Source organism: Sinocyclocheilus anshuiensis, unplaced genomic scaffold (assembly GCF_001515605.1).
Source record: "Sinocyclocheilus anshuiensis isolate Anshui unplaced genomic scaffold, SAMN03320099.WGS_v1.1 scaffold497, whole genome shotgun sequence".
NCBI lineage: Eukaryota > Metazoa > Chordata > Actinopteri > Cypriniformes > Cyprinidae > Sinocyclocheilus > Sinocyclocheilus anshuiensis.
Window position 1 is genome coordinate 81127 of NW_015540853.1, and position 18282 is coordinate 99408.

Sequence of the window (18282 nt, forward strand, 5' to 3'; positions counted from 1 at the left end):
CACGGTTCGGCATACACTAGGACCGCGGTTCAACTTAAATCTGACAATGCATCTGTAATATGGTTTGTTAGAGTTCAGCTAATGCATGTTTCTGTTGATGAATACAAATTCTGGCTTCCCAATACATTACAACAAGAGCGATGAGAGAGAGAAAAAAAACAATACGTGGACAAACTAGTCACTCTTTAATCAATGTGAGTGCTTTATGCTGTCATTTATGCCATCATCACGTGTTGATAGCGCAGGTGAGACCTGAACAGCACACGTTGCTATCTGTGTTTAAACTAAACTCATTTAAGTTTCCTGTGACCAATGTGTTTATAAAGTCATAGACAATTTCATCTTAAGTCAAGTCACAATTTTGACTTTTTTATCTCATAATTTCGACTTTTTAGTCATAATTTCAACGTTTTATCTCATAATTATGACTTAAGTATGTCATAATTTTGACTTTTTAAGGAATTACTTTTTTTCTTAAGTGGTGGAAATGCGCTTCCATACAATTAGTCTTATAGAGAGGATATTAAGTCTTGTTTTCTGAAAAAGGTGTCAAAGGGAAGTGAGTTTTTGTTTAAAACATAAATCTGTCATTGGGGCAAGAAAAAAAAACAATATTTTTCTCCCTTTTAAGTCTATTTTCCTGACAGGACTTTGTTCTTGGGGGTGTTTAACAGCTCAAAGGGGTTGCTAAGAAATAGTTTTTTCAAGTGCATCAGTAACTTCAATATTGTGCATTTATTGCATTAGATTTAATTTTCCATTTTACCTTAAAACTATACATTTACAAGGTCACATTGTAAAGTGTGCATGGTTATTAAGCACATCATCAATTTCACTGAACCTTTATTATTACCTTTATCAGCTCTTTGATTCAGCATTGGTTTACTGAAACCTGCTGGCTGATAGTCGTATCTTCAGACTGGAAATGAATGAGGGCTTTAAAACTGCAGTGAGCTAAATGAGTGAAAACATTTGTGCTTTTTAAAATGTGAACTAAATGGAAAAGAGCACAGGGTGTCGAGATGTGTTTTTAAATGGTGAACTTTGACTTGACACAATGTTTTAAAACACGGCACGAGAAACTAAAAAAGCAGATGAGGCGCGACAGTCAGTGACATCTGTTTAACGCATTATGTTTACATCAAAACAACCTTTTCTCTTTTTCACCACCACTAGGCTGGGGCAAGCAAAGCACAAAAATGTATATTAAAATCTATATTATTTGATATTTATAACACCAGTGATTCATCAAAAAGGGTCAGGGTCTTTCGACAATAATCAGGTGCTTAAAGGGACAGTTCACCCAAAAATGAAAATTACCCCATGATTAACTCACCCTCAAGCCATCCTATAGGTGTATATGACTTTCTTCTTTCAGACGAACATAATCAGAGTTATTTTAAAATTTATCCTGGCTCTTCAAGGCTTTATAATAGCAGTGAATGTGAGATGAGGTTTTGAAGCTCAAAAAAGTCCATCCATTGATAATAAAACTGCTCCTCATGGCTCCAGGGGGTTAATAAAGGCCTTCTGAAGCAAATCGATGGGTTTTTGTAAGAACACTATCCATATTTAACACTTTAAAAAGCAAAAATATGGAATATGAAGGTGGTCTGCCGGAAGCTAGATATTTTACTTTATACAGTTTTAAAATATATATCTTTTAAAACATAAAAAAATATCTGTCATTGGGGCAAGAAAGCTATACAGTGGGTACGGAAAGTATTCAGACCCCCTTAAATTTTTCACTCTTTGTTATATTGCAGCCATTTGCTTTCCGTACCCACTGTATGTTTTTACAAGGTCACATTGTAAAGTGTACATGGGTATTATGCACGTCTTCAATTTCACTGAACATTTATTATTACCTTTATCAACTCTTTGATTCAGCATCGGTTTACTGAAACCTGCTGGCTGACAGTCGTACAGACTGGCCAGATAATGAGGGCTTTAAAACTGCAGTGAGCTAAATGACCATACACGTTTGTGCTTTTAAAAATGCTAATAAAATGGAAAAGAGTGCAGGGACTTCAGAGTTCAGACTTTAGCCTCCTTGATAGTGTGCCTGTTTTTATAAGTTGAACTTTGACTTGACACTATGTTTTAAAATGCGGCGTGAGAAATGAAAAAGCAGATGAGGCGCAAGAGACAGAGACGTCTGTTTAACTCATTATGTTTACATAAAAAATAACCTTTTCTCTGAGTCACAGCCCCTATGTAATCCCTCCAGGTCCTAACATCCCTGCTCCAAGCGTGAATCGAACCCAGTTCGCCGCATGGGAGGGGGGCCACAGACCACAGTCTCTCACGACTGTCACTAGTGCGCCTCTTGAGGTTTACCTGCACAGCTTTCTACCAGCTGTCTTCCATTAAATTCATCCCCTTAAACCTCACTCCTATCCAGGACACAGCACCAATGTAACCCCACCCGGTCCTAGCTACCCCTCTTCAAGTGGTACTCAAACCTGGGTCAGGTTTAAAGGGAACAAATTGAGCGTGGGACAGGCTCACATGACTATTGATGGGGGGAGTCTGTCAGGTTACAGCTGAACTTGTTTTAGGGGTACAGGGTACTAATGGAGATCAGGTTACAAAACAAACAAATAGATTTCTGGAAAACATTGTATGTAGCAGGTTACTTGGATAAATGTGGTAGTGTTTGATATATGATTATATCAGATTACATTCTGGTCAATGATTACAAAATAATATCTGTCTGATAATGTAGTATATACATTTGAAGAATTCTAGCAGGTGTATGATCACTAGAAATTGTACAACAGTTAAGGGTTTAACCCCTTAACTGTCAGTCCTATTTATGTGGAACATACCCCAATTTAAATGGTTTAAAACCTTGAATGCTTTAGAGCACAGACTTAAGTTTGGTCTCTTTATAAAGGGGACACTTTGCAGATTATTTTAGAAGTGAAAAAAAAAATATTATTGTAGTTCTAGTTTAGGAACATGTAAAACTCTAAAACTGCAAGAAAATCAAAGCAAAAATCTAAAGTCTAATCACGTTGTGATTCAAATTTTAGGTTGATATCTGTTACAGCCGCTGCCATAACATAAAAGAGGGATGACACAAAGGCTCAGTCAGTTAGGGGAATTTATTAAGATAACATAATATTAACAAAGTGTGGGAGAAATATAGTCAGGGAAATAAAAAGCCCAGCTCCATGTCAGGACAGCCGCTCAAGTTCCACCGCCGAAATGTGGCAGCATGGCTTCTCTGAAGAACACCATAATGGTCCACAGCTGAAAGGAATCTGCACAAATTAAGCACAACACAAAAGTAATAGCCTTTTCCTACCCCTAGAGGGCAGGCAAATAACTAAATAAAATCAACACATATACATACACATGTAACACCTTCATCCCCAAAAGTGAACCATCACCCAAGAAAAAACCTCACACACACGCCTATCCCATCCGGGACAATGCATCAGCTACAGTACCACGTTGTCTCTGGTTTCTCTTGGAACGTGACTTTATGCGTTAAAAAGAAGTCATCGGTCAAAGTAGCAGCCTTGTGGAGCGTGTCTGCTTTTTGCTCGTTTATATACATAGCAAGAGCAGAAGGTACACAACTTAAAACTTCTTCCATAAGAATTAATTTTCTAACTTGCTCTCTACTCTCAGCTTTTTGAGACACGCACCAACGATCAAACAAAATTTCCTTTGCACGCGCAAACTCAACATCTGTTGAACAACATTAACAAGTCTGTTTCGGAAATTTCGTGTAGTGTCTAAAACACGGTCTATATGCCTCCGGGACTAACTTGTAATATACCTCTTGCGCCTTACCGGAAATCACACATTGCAAGAGCAACAACCAAACACTTTCAGGCCACTTTAAAGAAACTGCAACTCTTTTGAAATGACAAAACTATTTCTCAACATCCTTTTCACAGAAAAGAGGGACCATCCTCCGATTTCGGCCAACATCAAACTCATCAGAGGCGGTGAGAGCCGTCTTAGTGCTCATCTCTAACTCCATTCGTTTCAGAGGAAACTGATGATCAAGTTCACGCTTTCGCAACTCTAATTTGGCACTCTCCAAATCTAATTATTTTTCTTTAAGTGCCAATTCTCTTAATCGAGTAGCGTTTCCACTTACTGAAGGAACAGCCACTTCCTCCAAAACACTGGCATTTTCTAATGGCATTTGTAAAACGCCCAACTCAACCAGACTACCTTTAAGGACGTTTTGCAAAGTTTCCTTCAAAGTCCTATACCTAGGATCGATTTCAATTTTATAGGACTCTGCAATTTGCAATAACTGCTCCTTTGTATACGAAGAAAGCAGTTCTTCCGAAGGAGACTCCCGAAATGCATCAACTACCGAAGTCATTACGACACACTGAACTCCTACACACAAAAAATAACGAAATAATGGTTTTAACAATGTTCACACAAAACATTCCGAACTAAATTAAACCATTAAATCATTTACATGAATCCTCAATTCACCTGACTAACTAAGCAGAACAAACTAAATTTGGCCGTTATACGACAAATGATACAAATTAAGAGCGGAATTAACAAATTACCAATTTCATTTTATAAAAGATTACAATGAATAACCAAAAACGATCCCAAAACACACATGTATTTACCCCATTTAAACATTAAGTTAATTCCCTAGTCTTCAGTGGCGTTAGGGGCTCGAGGCAACTTTAAACACTGAAATCAAGAACACCTGCGCTCCGATCCCATTGCCAAGATCAGCTGCAAGCAAACTGAAGTGTACCCCCACTCCGAATAACCACCAAAAATAAAAAAGGCAAAATAACAAAGTGGCAGGTTCAAACCTACCCGGCGACTACAAAAATAGGGCAAATACTCACTTGGGACGCCAGAAGTTACTCACAGACAAAAAAAAAAAATCCAAACAATCACAACCAAAAACAAGACGGCCATACACATCTTTCCTCCCACACTAAACAACAAAAATAAAAACAAATCTTTTTTTTTTTTTTTTAGACGAGCCCCCAAATATGTTACAGCCGCTGCCATAACATAAAAGAGGGATGACACAAAGGCTCAGTCAATTAGGGGAATTTATTAATGATGGGACGATTGATTCGGAGGCTCTGATGCTCCGACGCAGTTTTCAAAGCACTATTGTATCACACACTGTGCCGATGCTTGTATCGAAATGACAATACCACGTGATTGATGACGTTTGAAGCTTCGAACATCATGCAATATCGGTAGATCGGGACAGCTGGTTTGAAAAAAATCAGCGCTTCGCATGACTCTTGTATTTGACTTTACATTGACTTGGTTGTGTGTGTGTGTGTGTACACTTATTTGGGATTCAGTAGAATAGTTTAGAATAACCTCAACACCAGACAGAAACTGAATGCACGTCACACCTCTATTGCATTTTATCATGTTCTAGCTGGGGTCTCAGAGACCCCAAAAAGCTCACCCAAAATATTTTTGCTACTACTCACGTCAATTATTAATTATAATCACACACTTGTATATTTTATATTATTGATCAATATGTGAATCCATTGACCGGATTACGCATGACACGAGTTGGCACACACTTTTTCAAACCATCCTCTGCTCAGCGATGTTTCGTTAGATAGGCTGGATAGACCGAGTCTGACCACCAGATGTCGCTAATGCGCACTGTGCTAAAAAGCTTCGAGTAATGAACCGTTTTTCAGCACAATTTGATGAAAGCCTCAAATGGTTCAGAAAGCCTCGGTTTCCCATCACTAGAATTTATTAAGATAACATAATATTAACAAAGTGTGGGAGAAATATAGTCAGGGAAATAAAAGGAAAACACAACAAAGAGCGCAGCTCCGTGTCAGGACGGCCGCTCAAGTTCCGCTGCCGAAATGTGGCAGCTTGGCTTCTCTTAAGCACACCATAATGGTCCGCAGCTGTAAGGAATCTGCACAAATTAAGCACAACACAAAAGTAATAGCCTTTTCCTGCGCAAATAACTAAATAAAATCAACACACATACATACACATGTAACAATATCTAAAAAATTTAGCTTTCAGTAAGATTTTGTTTCGGGCAGTACCAAACTTTTCTACTAGAGACCATCTAGGCTCCATTGGTGACCACATAAGGACTCTTCTATTTCTATATAGCCTATGGTTTTAGTGACCTGAACCATATATTTCCATAATTTATGAAACTGACATCCTATTCAGAAGTATGGGCAGAATGGCAGTATTAGGTTTGAATTCATCCTCTAGCAAACACATAAAAGACATGCAAAAAAAAAAAAAAATGAATTGCTATTTCAAAATAAATGTCTGAACATTCCTTATGAGTCTGAAAATATTGTTAGATTAAAATGGATAAATTACTGTTCCTCTGTCATTTGTCTTAAAAATCTGAAAACTACAAATCTGAAAACTACAATGTGTAATCTTTCAAATAATATATAGTTTGTCAATATCACTTTAGGTTTAATAAGATATCATGGCCTAATGGTTAGAGAGTCGGACTCGTAACCCAAAGGTTGCGAGTTCGAGTCTCAGATCCAGCAGGAATTGTAGGTGGGGGGAGTGAATGTACAGCGCCCTCTTCCTCCTGGGCGCCGCAGCATAAATGGCTGCCCACTGCTCCGGGTGTGTGTTCACGGTGTGTGTGTGTTCACTGATGTGTGTGTGCACTTAGGATTGGTTAAATGCAGAGCACTAATTCCGAGTATGGGTAACCATACTTGGCCACATGTCACTTCACTTCACTTCACTTCATAATGGCAAATGTCTCTCTAGTGGGATGGTGACAGTTAAAGGGTTAAGCAAGGAGTTCACAAGTGTATTTCATTTGTTTTTAGTAAAGAAACTTATAAAAATATATAGTTCTCTCTCTCTCTCTCTCTCTCTCTCGGTGCATGCTGGGAGTTTGGGGAATGTGAGCATCTCACTGGTGAGAGGAGCGTTTTCTGGGGGGGTAATTTTCTTTACTATTCTTGTTTATTTTTGTCTTTTTTTTCTTTCTAAATGTTTATGTAGGCTATAGTTATAGGGTTAATTTAAATATTTCAGAATTTTTGAGGAGTAATAGGTCGCTAGGTAGAAGTTTTTTGGCCTCGTGGCGGAGGACTGGGATGGAGTCAGGTGCGTGCCTGATGCCAGTGCGACGGTCGAGGACGTGCTTGTGGCGATTGGAGAACAAACAGGATTTGAACATATTGTATCCGCATCCAAAATGAACAAGGCCGTGGTGGTTTTTCTAAAGGATCAAAGTTTTGTGAGTGAGCGGCGTTTGGGTAAGTGGAGCATTTGTTACTGTTTCACCGTTGGTATCGCAGTCGACAAGGGTGAACATTTCTAATTGTCCACCATATATACCTAATGCATGCATTGAAAATGAACTGCATAGGTTTGGGAAAATAGTAAGTGTAATGACATTAATTACACTCGGGTGTAAAAATGAAGCCCTAAAACATGTGTTGTCTTTTAGGCGGCAGTTGTTTATGGTTTTAGAATCACCGATGCTAGATATCTCTTTTCGGGTTAAACATGAAGACAAATCATATATGATCTATGCGAGTACCAATCATTTGAAATGCTTTGAGTGCGGTAATATTGGACATAAAAAAATGGAATGCCCGCATAAAACACAAACAGAAGAAAATACCAACAAAGCAAATGAAGGTGAACATGCGGTCGCTGGAGAATGCAGATAAAAGTAAATAAATAAAGATAGAAAATGGAACTGACAAAGATCAGAGTGCAAATAATAAAACTGAGTACTCATGAACAAAGTGAATCTACTGAAGATATAGGACAGAAGGAATAGAGTGAAAAGAAATTAGGGGAAAAAAAGGGAAAAAAATTGTGATGGAGAAAATAAAAGGATGAATTGTGAAGAGGCAGGAACAAGTGATGTTAAAAAATCTCATTTTGAGACTTCTGATAATATTGATGTAGACCAGGGCTGTCCAAACTCGGTCCTGGAGGGCCGGTGTCCTGCAGAGTTTAGCTCCAACCCTAATTAAACATACCTGAACCAGCTAATCAAGCTCTTACTAGGCATAGAAACTTCCAGTCAGGTGTGTTGAGGCAAGTTGGAGCTAAACTCTGCAGGACACCGGCCCTCCAGGACCGAGTTTGGACAGACCTGATGTAGACACTGTTGAGAATCAAATCGATAATATATCTCTGTCTCAGCTCTCTGAAAGTACTGATGTGACTGAAGAGATGGCTGATAATGATTGTCTTTCTGAAATGTCAGATATTCCCTCCAACTATGATGAAGATCAGTTATATACTGTAAAAGTGATTAACGATTTCCTTGATGTAACCTTTGGAAGAAAAGTAGAAGTTAAATAATTTTTTCCTTATGTGAAAACGATTTTGGCTTCAGTGATCAGGATACAAAAGACTGTCAGTTATGAAGAGTTAAGTAGAAGGAAAAGATTCCGTTTGAAATAAATGGTAACAAACCTGAGAAAAGAAAAAGTTATTGAAAACTCCTTATAGATTATTTATGAAGGAATCACAAGGGGTGAATTATCTGTCCCTTTTTGTCTTGTCCTCTTTATTTTTCCTTTTTCTGTCTTCTTTCATGGAGAGCTTTAGAATAGGCTCCATTGACATTAATGGGGGTAGAAATAGCAGGAAAAGAGCAAGTTTAAATGAATACATACAAAATAAGAGTATTGATTTAACGTTTGTACAGGAGACGCATAGTGATGTAAAGAATTAAGTGGAATGGACAATGGTGTGGAGAAGTGATTTATTTACGAGTCATGGTACAAATGTTAGTGGAGGAGTTGCTATTTTATTTTCAAAGATGATTAATATAACCACTGTGTCTGTCAATGAAATAGAAAGAGGTAGAATTTTGGCTGTTCAAACAATTATAAATGGCTCTACTTTTGTTTTTATTAATATTTATGCACCAAATACTGGTGCAGAGAGGATACAAACTTTTAAAATGTTACACGAGTTTTTAAAACAAAATTATGATGAAAATGTATGGTTGATTTTGGGGGGTGACTGGAACTGTACAGTAAATTTTACTTTAGATAGAAATGGAGAAGAACCTCATCCCTCTTCTGCCAAATTTTTACATAATGTTATTAGTAATTCTAATTTAATTGATGTATGGAGACTACAATACCCTACAGTTAAACAGTATACATGGGTAAAGGTTTCTCATGATCATATTAGTACTGCTAGGTTAGACAGATTTTATATTAATAAGGATAAAAGTAATAGAATTTTAAAATCTACAATTTGTCCAAATGGGTTCTCTGATAATCATTTATGTACAATTGAAATAAATGTAAAGAAGTCACAAAGTCATAGCTATTATTGGCACTTTAACGTGAAATTTTTACAAGATGTGCTTTTTTGTGAAAAATGTAATGTATTTTGGAGTGAGTGGAAAAAAACAAAAAAATAACTATGATGATATTGTTCAGTGGTGGGATATAGGAAAAGCACAAATTAGAATATTTTGTCAAAATTATATATATAATACAAATGGTAGGATCAAAAAGACTGTTTTTGAACTAGAAAAAGAGATAAAGCAGATTGAAGGAGAGTTAAGTGTTGGAGATGTTGTGACACTTGGGAAGCTGGAAGAAAAAAAAAGCTTTAGCCTCATTATTTCATGAAAAAGCAAAGGGTGCTTTAATTAGAGCTCGCTTTGCATTTTTGAGAGAAATGGATGCACCAAGTTCCTTCCTTCTTTTTTAATTTAGAGCAGAATGGAGAAGAACAAACAACAATGATGCATTTGAAAGATGTAAATGGGAATGTGATTTCAGATCTTAAAGAAATGAGAAAAATTCTATATGGATTTATTTGGAGAAGGACAATGTGACGTCGAATGCATTGAGGAGTTACATAAAGACTTACTGAAACTCTCTGATGAACAGAGTAAACGGCTTGACTCTGGCCTCCAGTTAAAAGAACTGTCTGATGCTGTTCAAAAACTTTCAACCAGAAAAGCACCTGGTATAGATGGACATCCGGATGAGTTTTTTTAAACAATTTTGGAACCTTCTGAAAGATGATTTATATGAAGTTTTTAATTTTTGCTATCAACAACATGAATTGCCTACTAGTTGTAAAAGAGCGGTTTTATATTTGTTACCTAAAAATGGTGATCTTGGTTTGTTGAAAAATTGGAGACCTGTGGCTGTTTTATGCACTGACTATAAAATTTTGGCAAAATGCCTTTCTAATAGATTGAAACCCTTTTTAGAATGTATGGTCAATGAATATCAAACATATTGTATACCCAACAGAACAATAATGGACAATCTGTTTCTTGTAAGAGACATAATAGACATTGCAAGTTTGAACGGTGAAAATTTGGGCATTTTTGCAATCGACCAAGAAAAAGCGTTTGACAAAGTTAGTCATTTTTATTTGTTTAAAACGCCTGAAGCTTTTGGGGTTGGTCAGAGTTTCATTTCATGGACTAAAATGTTGTATAATGATGCATCTGCAATGTTGAAAGTGGGGGGTGGGCTCAGTCGGCCTATTCCAGTGTTGAGAGGAATTAGACAAGAATGCCTGTTATCAGGGATGTTGTATTCATTGGCCATTGAACCCCTACTTTGTAAGTTAAGGAAAACATTACAAGGGGTTTCTGTTGAAAGACCTATTAAAGGGGTCATATAATGCTGCTAAAAAGAACATTATTTTGTGTATTTGGTGTAATGAAATGTGTTTATGCGGTTTAAGGTTAAAAAAACACATTATTTTCCACATACTGTACATTATTGTTTCTCCTCTATGCCCCGCCTTTCTGAAACGTGTCAATTTTTACAAAGCTCATCGTTCTAAAAAAGCGAGGTGTGCTGTGATTGGCCAGCTATCCAGTGCGTTGTGATTGGCCGAATACCTCAAGCATGTGACGGAAATGTTACGCCCCTTACCATATTGTGATGATGCCCTGTCAGGCCGGAGCGATGATTCAAAAACATCATTATAACAACCCCAAAAGCTTCAAGCGTTTTAAACAAATAAAAATTACTAACTCTGTCAAACGCTTTTTCTTGGTCGATTGCAAAAATGGCAAACATTTATGAAAATGCATCGACTGCAAGAATGAATTGGGAAAAGTGTGAAGGATTTTATTGTGGACAAAAGCTAAATGAAAATCCACCAGAGCTCCCAGGTGGTGTTAAGTGGAGTCAAGAGGGGCTGAAATGTTTAGGGGTTTATTTAGGGACTGAAACATTTAAGATGAAAAATCGGGAAGGAATGGTGGAGAAGATGTGTAGCTGGTTGTCTAAGTGGTCATGGGTGCTACCACAGTTATCCTATAGAGGAAGAGTTTTGGTCACAAATAATTTAGCAGCTTCAGCACTGTGGCACAAAATTAATGTCCTGGATCCACCAGATGATATTGTCCATGAATTACAAAAAAGATTAGTGGATTTTTTTTTTGGACTGGACAACACTGGACTAAAGCTGCCATTCTTTTCTTACGAGTAAATGAAGGTGGACAAGGATTAATAGATATTAAAAGCAGAATCAAGACTTTCAGGCTGCAGGCAGCACAAAAGTTGCTGTACTCGAATAGGTGCTGGACTGAAACTGCTAAAACCCTGTTACACAAAGTTGATGTTTTTAAATATGATTTACATTTGTTTTTAATTAATTTAACAGAAATGGACTTAAAAGAAACATCTGCTTTTTATAAAACTATGCTGAGAACATGGACTTCAATTTTTCAAGTGAAGAGAGACTTGCCTTTTTCTGAGTCCTGGATAAACAAAGAGCCTCTTTTGAATAATCCCTTACTTCAAGTAAAGGTGCTTAATTCAAAAAGCCTTCAGAAAGTAAGGGCAAGAGCTGGATGCACAAGGATAATGGACTTAAAACATTATGATGAGTGGAAAAGCCCAGAAGAAATGTGTAATCTGACAGGAATCAAGTCCGTCAGATTCATGAAACACATAATGGATGAGATTTTTTCATTTTTTCCTTCTATTCATCGTCGGAAATTAATAGAAGATGATTTGAACGAAGAGAAAGAGATAAAAGAGGAGTTTTTTCCTGAACTCAATGTTTCGGCTTTGGTGGAAGAAGAACCACAAGAGGAATCAATCCTCTCTTTTAGGACTCCAGAGATACATGGTTTCAGACTTTTAGGACTCCAGACATGGTTTCAAAGAAGCTTCAAAGAAAACATTGTATTTGACGTGTCTAAAAGTTGCTCACCAGTCAATTCTGAGGGAATGTAGAGAAACAAAGTGGTCAGATGTGTTGGGGCCAAACTCTTCTCCTAGAAGGTGCTGGAGGTCATTGTATAAATCTCCCATTGAAAAACGAACTGCAGATCTACAGTGGAGAATTATACATTGGGCAGTAGCTACAAACAGACACGTGGCACATATCGATCCCACTGTAGAAAAGAAGTGTCCCTTTTGTGATTTAGAGGAATCTGTTGATCACCTGTACTTATTTTGTTCTAGATTGAGAGGTGTATTTCAGATATTAGAAAACTGGATTGAAAAACTAGGTGAAGAGTTCAATGATAATATTTTCATTTTTGGGCCGAATTATAAGGCTTCAGATAAGAGAAGAATTGGGATAATAAATTTTTTAATAGCGGAAACCAAAATGGCAATATGGGTAACAAGGAAAAAAAAAGATAAATGAAGAAGCTTTGGTAGACCCAGATATAATATTAAGAGCTTTTGTGACTTCAAGGATTAGAGCAGAATTTGTGTATTTTAAACTGACTAAAAATCTGGCTTGTTTTATGGAAACATGGGGTTTAAGTGATGTGTTGTGTACTATGGATCATGAGGAAAACCTAATTCTTAATTTTTAAATTTGGTGGTAGGTAATTAAATGTTTGTGTAGAATTGATGTAAAACAACATGTAAACAAACAAAAAAAAAACAATAATTTTGAATAAATAAAGATATATAAATGTCAATGTCTCTCTCCTTCTCCCTTCCTCTCTCTCTCTCTCTCTTTTAAATTATATCACAGTGGTCATTTGTCTCTTTGTCCCCAACTTCAGATTCAGTATCAGTTCAAAACGTTGCTCCAGAATGTCCCAGCATTCCATACGGCGAGAGAGTGGACTGCTTCCCACATCCCGACGCTTCCGAGGTAAGCCACAGTAGATATGGCCTGCATTCCATACAAACTCCCAACATGCTTTGCTAAATTGTACTGCGCGTCCTTACAGCAAAAATGCTTGGAAAGAGCTTGCTGCTGGAGCCCTGTGGATGAGGCTAACGTCCCCTGGTGCTTCTTCTCCAAAAACCACGGCTACAGCGTGGTCAGCGAAAGCCAGCCTGACAGCACACGTGAGTTCAGTCTGAACCTAGAATCTAAAAAAATTACAAATCTTCTTTCCATTGTAAAAGTTTATATTTGACCATGTATCACAGAGGTGTCCTGGAGGGCCAAGTGTCCTGCACAGTTTAGCTCCAACTTGCCTCAACACACCTGCCTGGAAGTTTCTAGTATGTCTTGTAATACCTTGATTATCTGCTTCAGGTTTGTTTAATTGGAGGTTTAGCTAAACTTTGCAGGACAGTGGCCCTCCAGGAGCAGAATTGGACACCCCTGATCTAGCTATTAGAGACCTCATGGAAAACGTTTGTTTTGCTGTAGATATTGAGGCCAGGCTGACAAGAATGGATGCTCCATCTCTATTTGGAGCTGACATTAAAGAGTTGATCTTCTACGCTGAAATGCAGACTGAAAACCGTCTTCGATTTAAGGTTTGTTTAAAAACTGACACAAATAGCAGAGGCATCGTGTCAATGCGAACACGTCTATAATGGCGTGCAATGTTCTCTTTGTCTTCCAGATCACAGATGCAAACCAAGCCAGGTTTGAGGTTCCTCACGAGCATGTGCAAGCGCCTTCCAGCCCTCCCACCGGACCCCTCAAATATAGACTGGAGCTGATCCAGAAACCCTTTGGACTGAAAGTTTGGAGAACATCTCCTGAAAAACTCCTGTGAGACGCTGATTTCTTATGGATGTTGTTTGTATTAAAACAGCTCTCAATAGAATAACTACCCAGTGAGAAATAGACCTTATTTCCAAAGAATACAACGATTTGCCACATTATGAAGAAAATGCTGTTTAAACTGTTGTTTTTCCTCGAGTCATTTCCCTTTACATGACCGTAGTCAGGTCCGTACAGTATGTGTGTTGCAAAACAATTTAGTAATCTTTTATCTGATAAAAAGCCTGACCCAAAAGCCTAATAATAATGCTTTTAATAGTGAATTGATGTCATAAGGAATGTATCTATATAATATGCTCATTAATCTCATCTGTAGTGAGGTTATTTTTAAAATGAGACGATGCATGTGTTACAGAACGTTTCTTAGCTATCAGTTTAGCTGTGGCTTCACAAATAGGAAGATGATCTTTTTGATGAGCCGTCTATCAGTATTCATCCTTTATTCATGTGGTTTGGGTGTGCATTTTCACTGTTTTTTGACCCCTCTATATTTGAGGACATGCTTGAAGGGTCAATGGATATGTTCTTGACAGGTTTAATGACAAAATCCCTTCCTCTCTTGCTCTGTCAGGTTTGACACAACCATTGGGCCGCTGGTTTTTGCGGATCAGTACCTTCAACTCTCGGCTAAACTCCCCTCTCACAATATTTATGGACTCGGAGAACACGTCCATCAGACCTTCCGCCATGACACCAACTGGAGGACCTGGCCTATCTTCACAAGAGATTCTTTTCCCAATGGCGTGAGTCATAACATTCAGATCATTTGCACAAACATTTGTACTATTCCAAAGCAGTATGACAGTGAAATACAAAGTTTTAGGTACGTTTTTAAAGAATATCTTGGCCAAAAGCATCATAAAAGAAGTAATTTGACTGAAATTCAAGTCATTATTCACTGATAGCTGGCAAGACCGGATCACTGAGTCAGTGCATCGAACTCAAGAAGGATCAGTCTGATTTATGAATGAATCGATTAGAACAACTCACTGATTAGCACTACTTTTCTGAGGAGATCTAGGGTGGATTTCAACATTTTCAGTGAATAATCAACTAAATTGAAAAGTTTGTAGACAAATTTTGATATTGGCTTGACAAAGTTTAAAAGTTTCATAAGCTTTAAATATAATGAAGTGTAAAGAGAAAGGAATAAACAATGCTAGCATGAATTAACATGTTTTTGCCATAGACCGTAAAAAATATGGACGTAGTGGTCGTGACATCACCCGTAGGTTTCTGAAGAGCGTATCTGAAACCTAAAGTGCGGTCAAGCTGGCCGTTGCGCATCACTCCCGGATAACTGAAAATGGGCAAAGAGGCGGGACGTGGGTGGAGCTAACAGACAACAGACAACTAATGACTAATGACCTTGACAACAGCGGGAATCCACATGTCACTCAAAGTGGCCACGCCCTTAGTTATGCAGAACTTCAAGGCTTAATATAATTTTAATGAATGAGTTAAAAAAAATAAATAGATTCGCCCCCCTCACAGTTGTCATGAAGGGCAAAATTAGCTGTATAGACCAAAACCACAATTTGTACCAGGCTGTAAACATGTTTTTTTTTCTGCTGTGAAGTTGGGCATTTTAACATGTGGCTCAATTAGATTCTGCTCTCTGTTGGAGCCTGTCCCTAGAGGCCAGTCGATTAATTGCAGTTTAAATCACTTCTGTATTGGCTTCAAGAGAAACTGGAGGAGGTTTCTGCTTCGTTTTTGCACATTGCGTTGCCCTTGTTGTCCACCAGAGGGCACCTGCACTATTGCTCATTGCCATTCCATTAAAGACATCATCACTTATTGTCTACAGGTGTTACTCATTAGCCTCATTAGCTCTGTCTATAAAAGCCTGGTTCACGCTGATGTTCACTGTGAGCTTTTGTAGTTTGTTATGCTGCATCTCTGAGAATTATTCCTGGTTTCTTTTATCTTGGTTTTTGGATTCTCTGCCTGATTACCTGATTAAGTCTTTGAGCACTTCGTAACAGCTAGCATGAACTAGCACGTATTAATAGGTTGCTAGCACAAATTAGCATGTTTTACCACATTGTTAGCATGATTTAACACTCTGCTAGCATGTTTTAGCACACATTGTTAACATGAATAACATGTTGCTAACATGTTTTATCTTGTTGCTTCCATTAATTAGTATTTTGCCAGCATCTTTTGCATTGTTAAAAGGATGTAGTGCTCTTAGCATGAATAATCATGTTTTTGCATTTTGTTAACATGAATAGCATGTTGCTACAGGTTTTACCACATTGGTAATATGATCTAGCACTTTGCTAACATGAATTAGCATGTCGATAGCATGGTTTAACATGAATCACCATGTTGTTAACATGATTTATATCCACATTGGATAGTAATCCAAGATGGCGGCGCGGTTGGACGCAGCGGCTACTCCGGGTCCCAAAAACGGTGTTTTCATGTCTGTTAGTCTCGTTTCCTCGTCTTCAAACAGTCTCACCTTATCGCAAAATTATCAGATAAACACTCGGATACACATCTATGATCGACAGAGCCTTCTGGAAATCGGCAGTGAGTACAAACAACAGCTTTCGCCGGTAACTACTGAGAAGCTATGAGGCCTCTGTCTGCTGCTGAAGCCGAACCCTGAGACCGCGGCCTCGCCTACTGACGCTACCCGCACAAAACGGCGCCGCCGGCGATGTGAGAGGGGACAGAAGCGCGGCAAGCGTGGAGGCACACGAGCATACAGCACTGTCTGGTAAGACTCGCGGGGGTGGCTTGAGTGTGTACATCAACAAAGAGTGGTGTAACCATGCTGTGGTAGTGACAAAACATTGTTCATCGCTGGTGGAGTTTGTTTGTGAAGTGTCGACCGTTCTATCTGCCGCGGGAGTTCACGGCCATTGTTATTGTCGCAGTTTACATCCCCCCATGTGCAAACGCTAAGGACGCGCTTCGCGAGCTGTACATCGCCATCAGCGAACAACATAGGTTTTACTGTTTTACTTCATTGTTGTATGCCTGTATTTATGTAGCACCGTGGTCCTGTGAGGCACGACATTTCGTTCCACTGTATGCCCCCACATGTAGCAGAATGACAATAAAGCTCAACTTGAACTTGAACTTGAACTTGATTTAGCATGTATTACCACATTGTTAGAATGAAGTAGCATTTTGCTTGCATGATTTAACACATTTATGTCATGAATTAACATGTTGCTAACATATTTAAGAATGTTGTCGGCATGAATTGGCATGTTGATAGCATGTTTTAGCACACATAATGCTAGCATGTTTTAGCATTTTGCTAGCATTTGGCATGGATTAGCATGTTGTTAACATTTTTAACGTTGTTAACATATTTAGGATGTTGATCGCATGTTTTAACATGTTTAGCATGCCGATAACATGCATAAGCATGTTGTTAGCATGTTCTGGCACATTGATAGCATGAATTAGCATGTTGCTAGCATGTTGCTAGCATGTCCTAGGACAGTCATTAAGCTATTCTAGTGATAGGCAGCATAAATAATCTATAAGTCTTATTGTACAAAAGTTTTGACCCCCTCAATGAAAGCCAATGGGACTTTTGCAGTTTTGATGGTCAATTTAATAAAAACCGTAAGTTGGATCAGTTAGAAAAAGTCTGTCAGAACAGTCTGAATGACTGAGTTGAGTTTGTCAAGCCAACATAATTTTTGCATGATGTTAGAAGACCTAAATTATAGTGCATTATAGTGTCAAATTGACAACTTCTATAATACTTTGTTTTTGTTTTGTTTTGTTTTTTACTTTTATAATACTTAAAATATGATGAGACATAAATGTCCCAAACTGTCTAATTAACTGATTAATAGGTTGAAATTTGCCATTACAAACCTTAATGTCTTTTCCACCCCAGGGCACACACAACCTGTACGGCCACTACCCCTATTTCACATGTCTTGAAAATGAGAGCGGCCAGTCCTTTGGTGTTTTCCTCATGAACAGCAATGCTATGGGTAAGCTTTGCTGTGGACTAAAGTCACAATGTGATAACTTGTGATGTCTGTTTTGTGTTTGGAATGGCTGCTTTTGTTGACTTTTAGCAAATGAGAGCAGTTTTAGTTGTTTATGTCTGTCTGCTCTTGTCTGTGTGCAGAGGTGACAATCCAGCCTGCTGCCATAACCTACCGGACTATCGGAGGGGTTTTGGACTTCTACATCCTGGTTGGAGACACACCAGAAGCAGTGGTGGACGAGTTCACACAGGTTAGCGTTGTGGGCAAATATAAATAGAAACACCAGCGACAATTGTGGGCGAAATTATAAGCACTTGGAAATGCTTTTTCATGTTATATATATGTTATATATATA

General features: G+C 38.1%; 1 protein-coding gene across 1 annotated transcript in view; it reads left to right on the forward strand.

The window, feature by feature from the left end:
- The window catches only part of LOC107687769 (sucrase-isomaltase, intestinal-like), a 74696-nt gene that overhangs the window by 7887 nt on the left and 48527 nt on the right, over positions 1-18282 (forward strand). The window contains exons 3-9 of the mRNA XM_016485225.1: positions 12989-13080; positions 13160-13280; positions 13591-13700; positions 13790-13941; positions 14525-14696; positions 17828-17927; positions 18068-18177. Coding sequence (XP_016340711.1) covers positions 12989-13080; positions 13160-13280; positions 13591-13700; positions 13790-13941; positions 14525-14696; positions 17828-17927; positions 18068-18177 — 857 coding nt within the window. The remainder of the gene's footprint in view (positions 1-12988; positions 13081-13159; positions 13281-13590; positions 13701-13789; positions 13942-14524; positions 14697-17827; positions 17928-18067; positions 18178-18282) is intronic.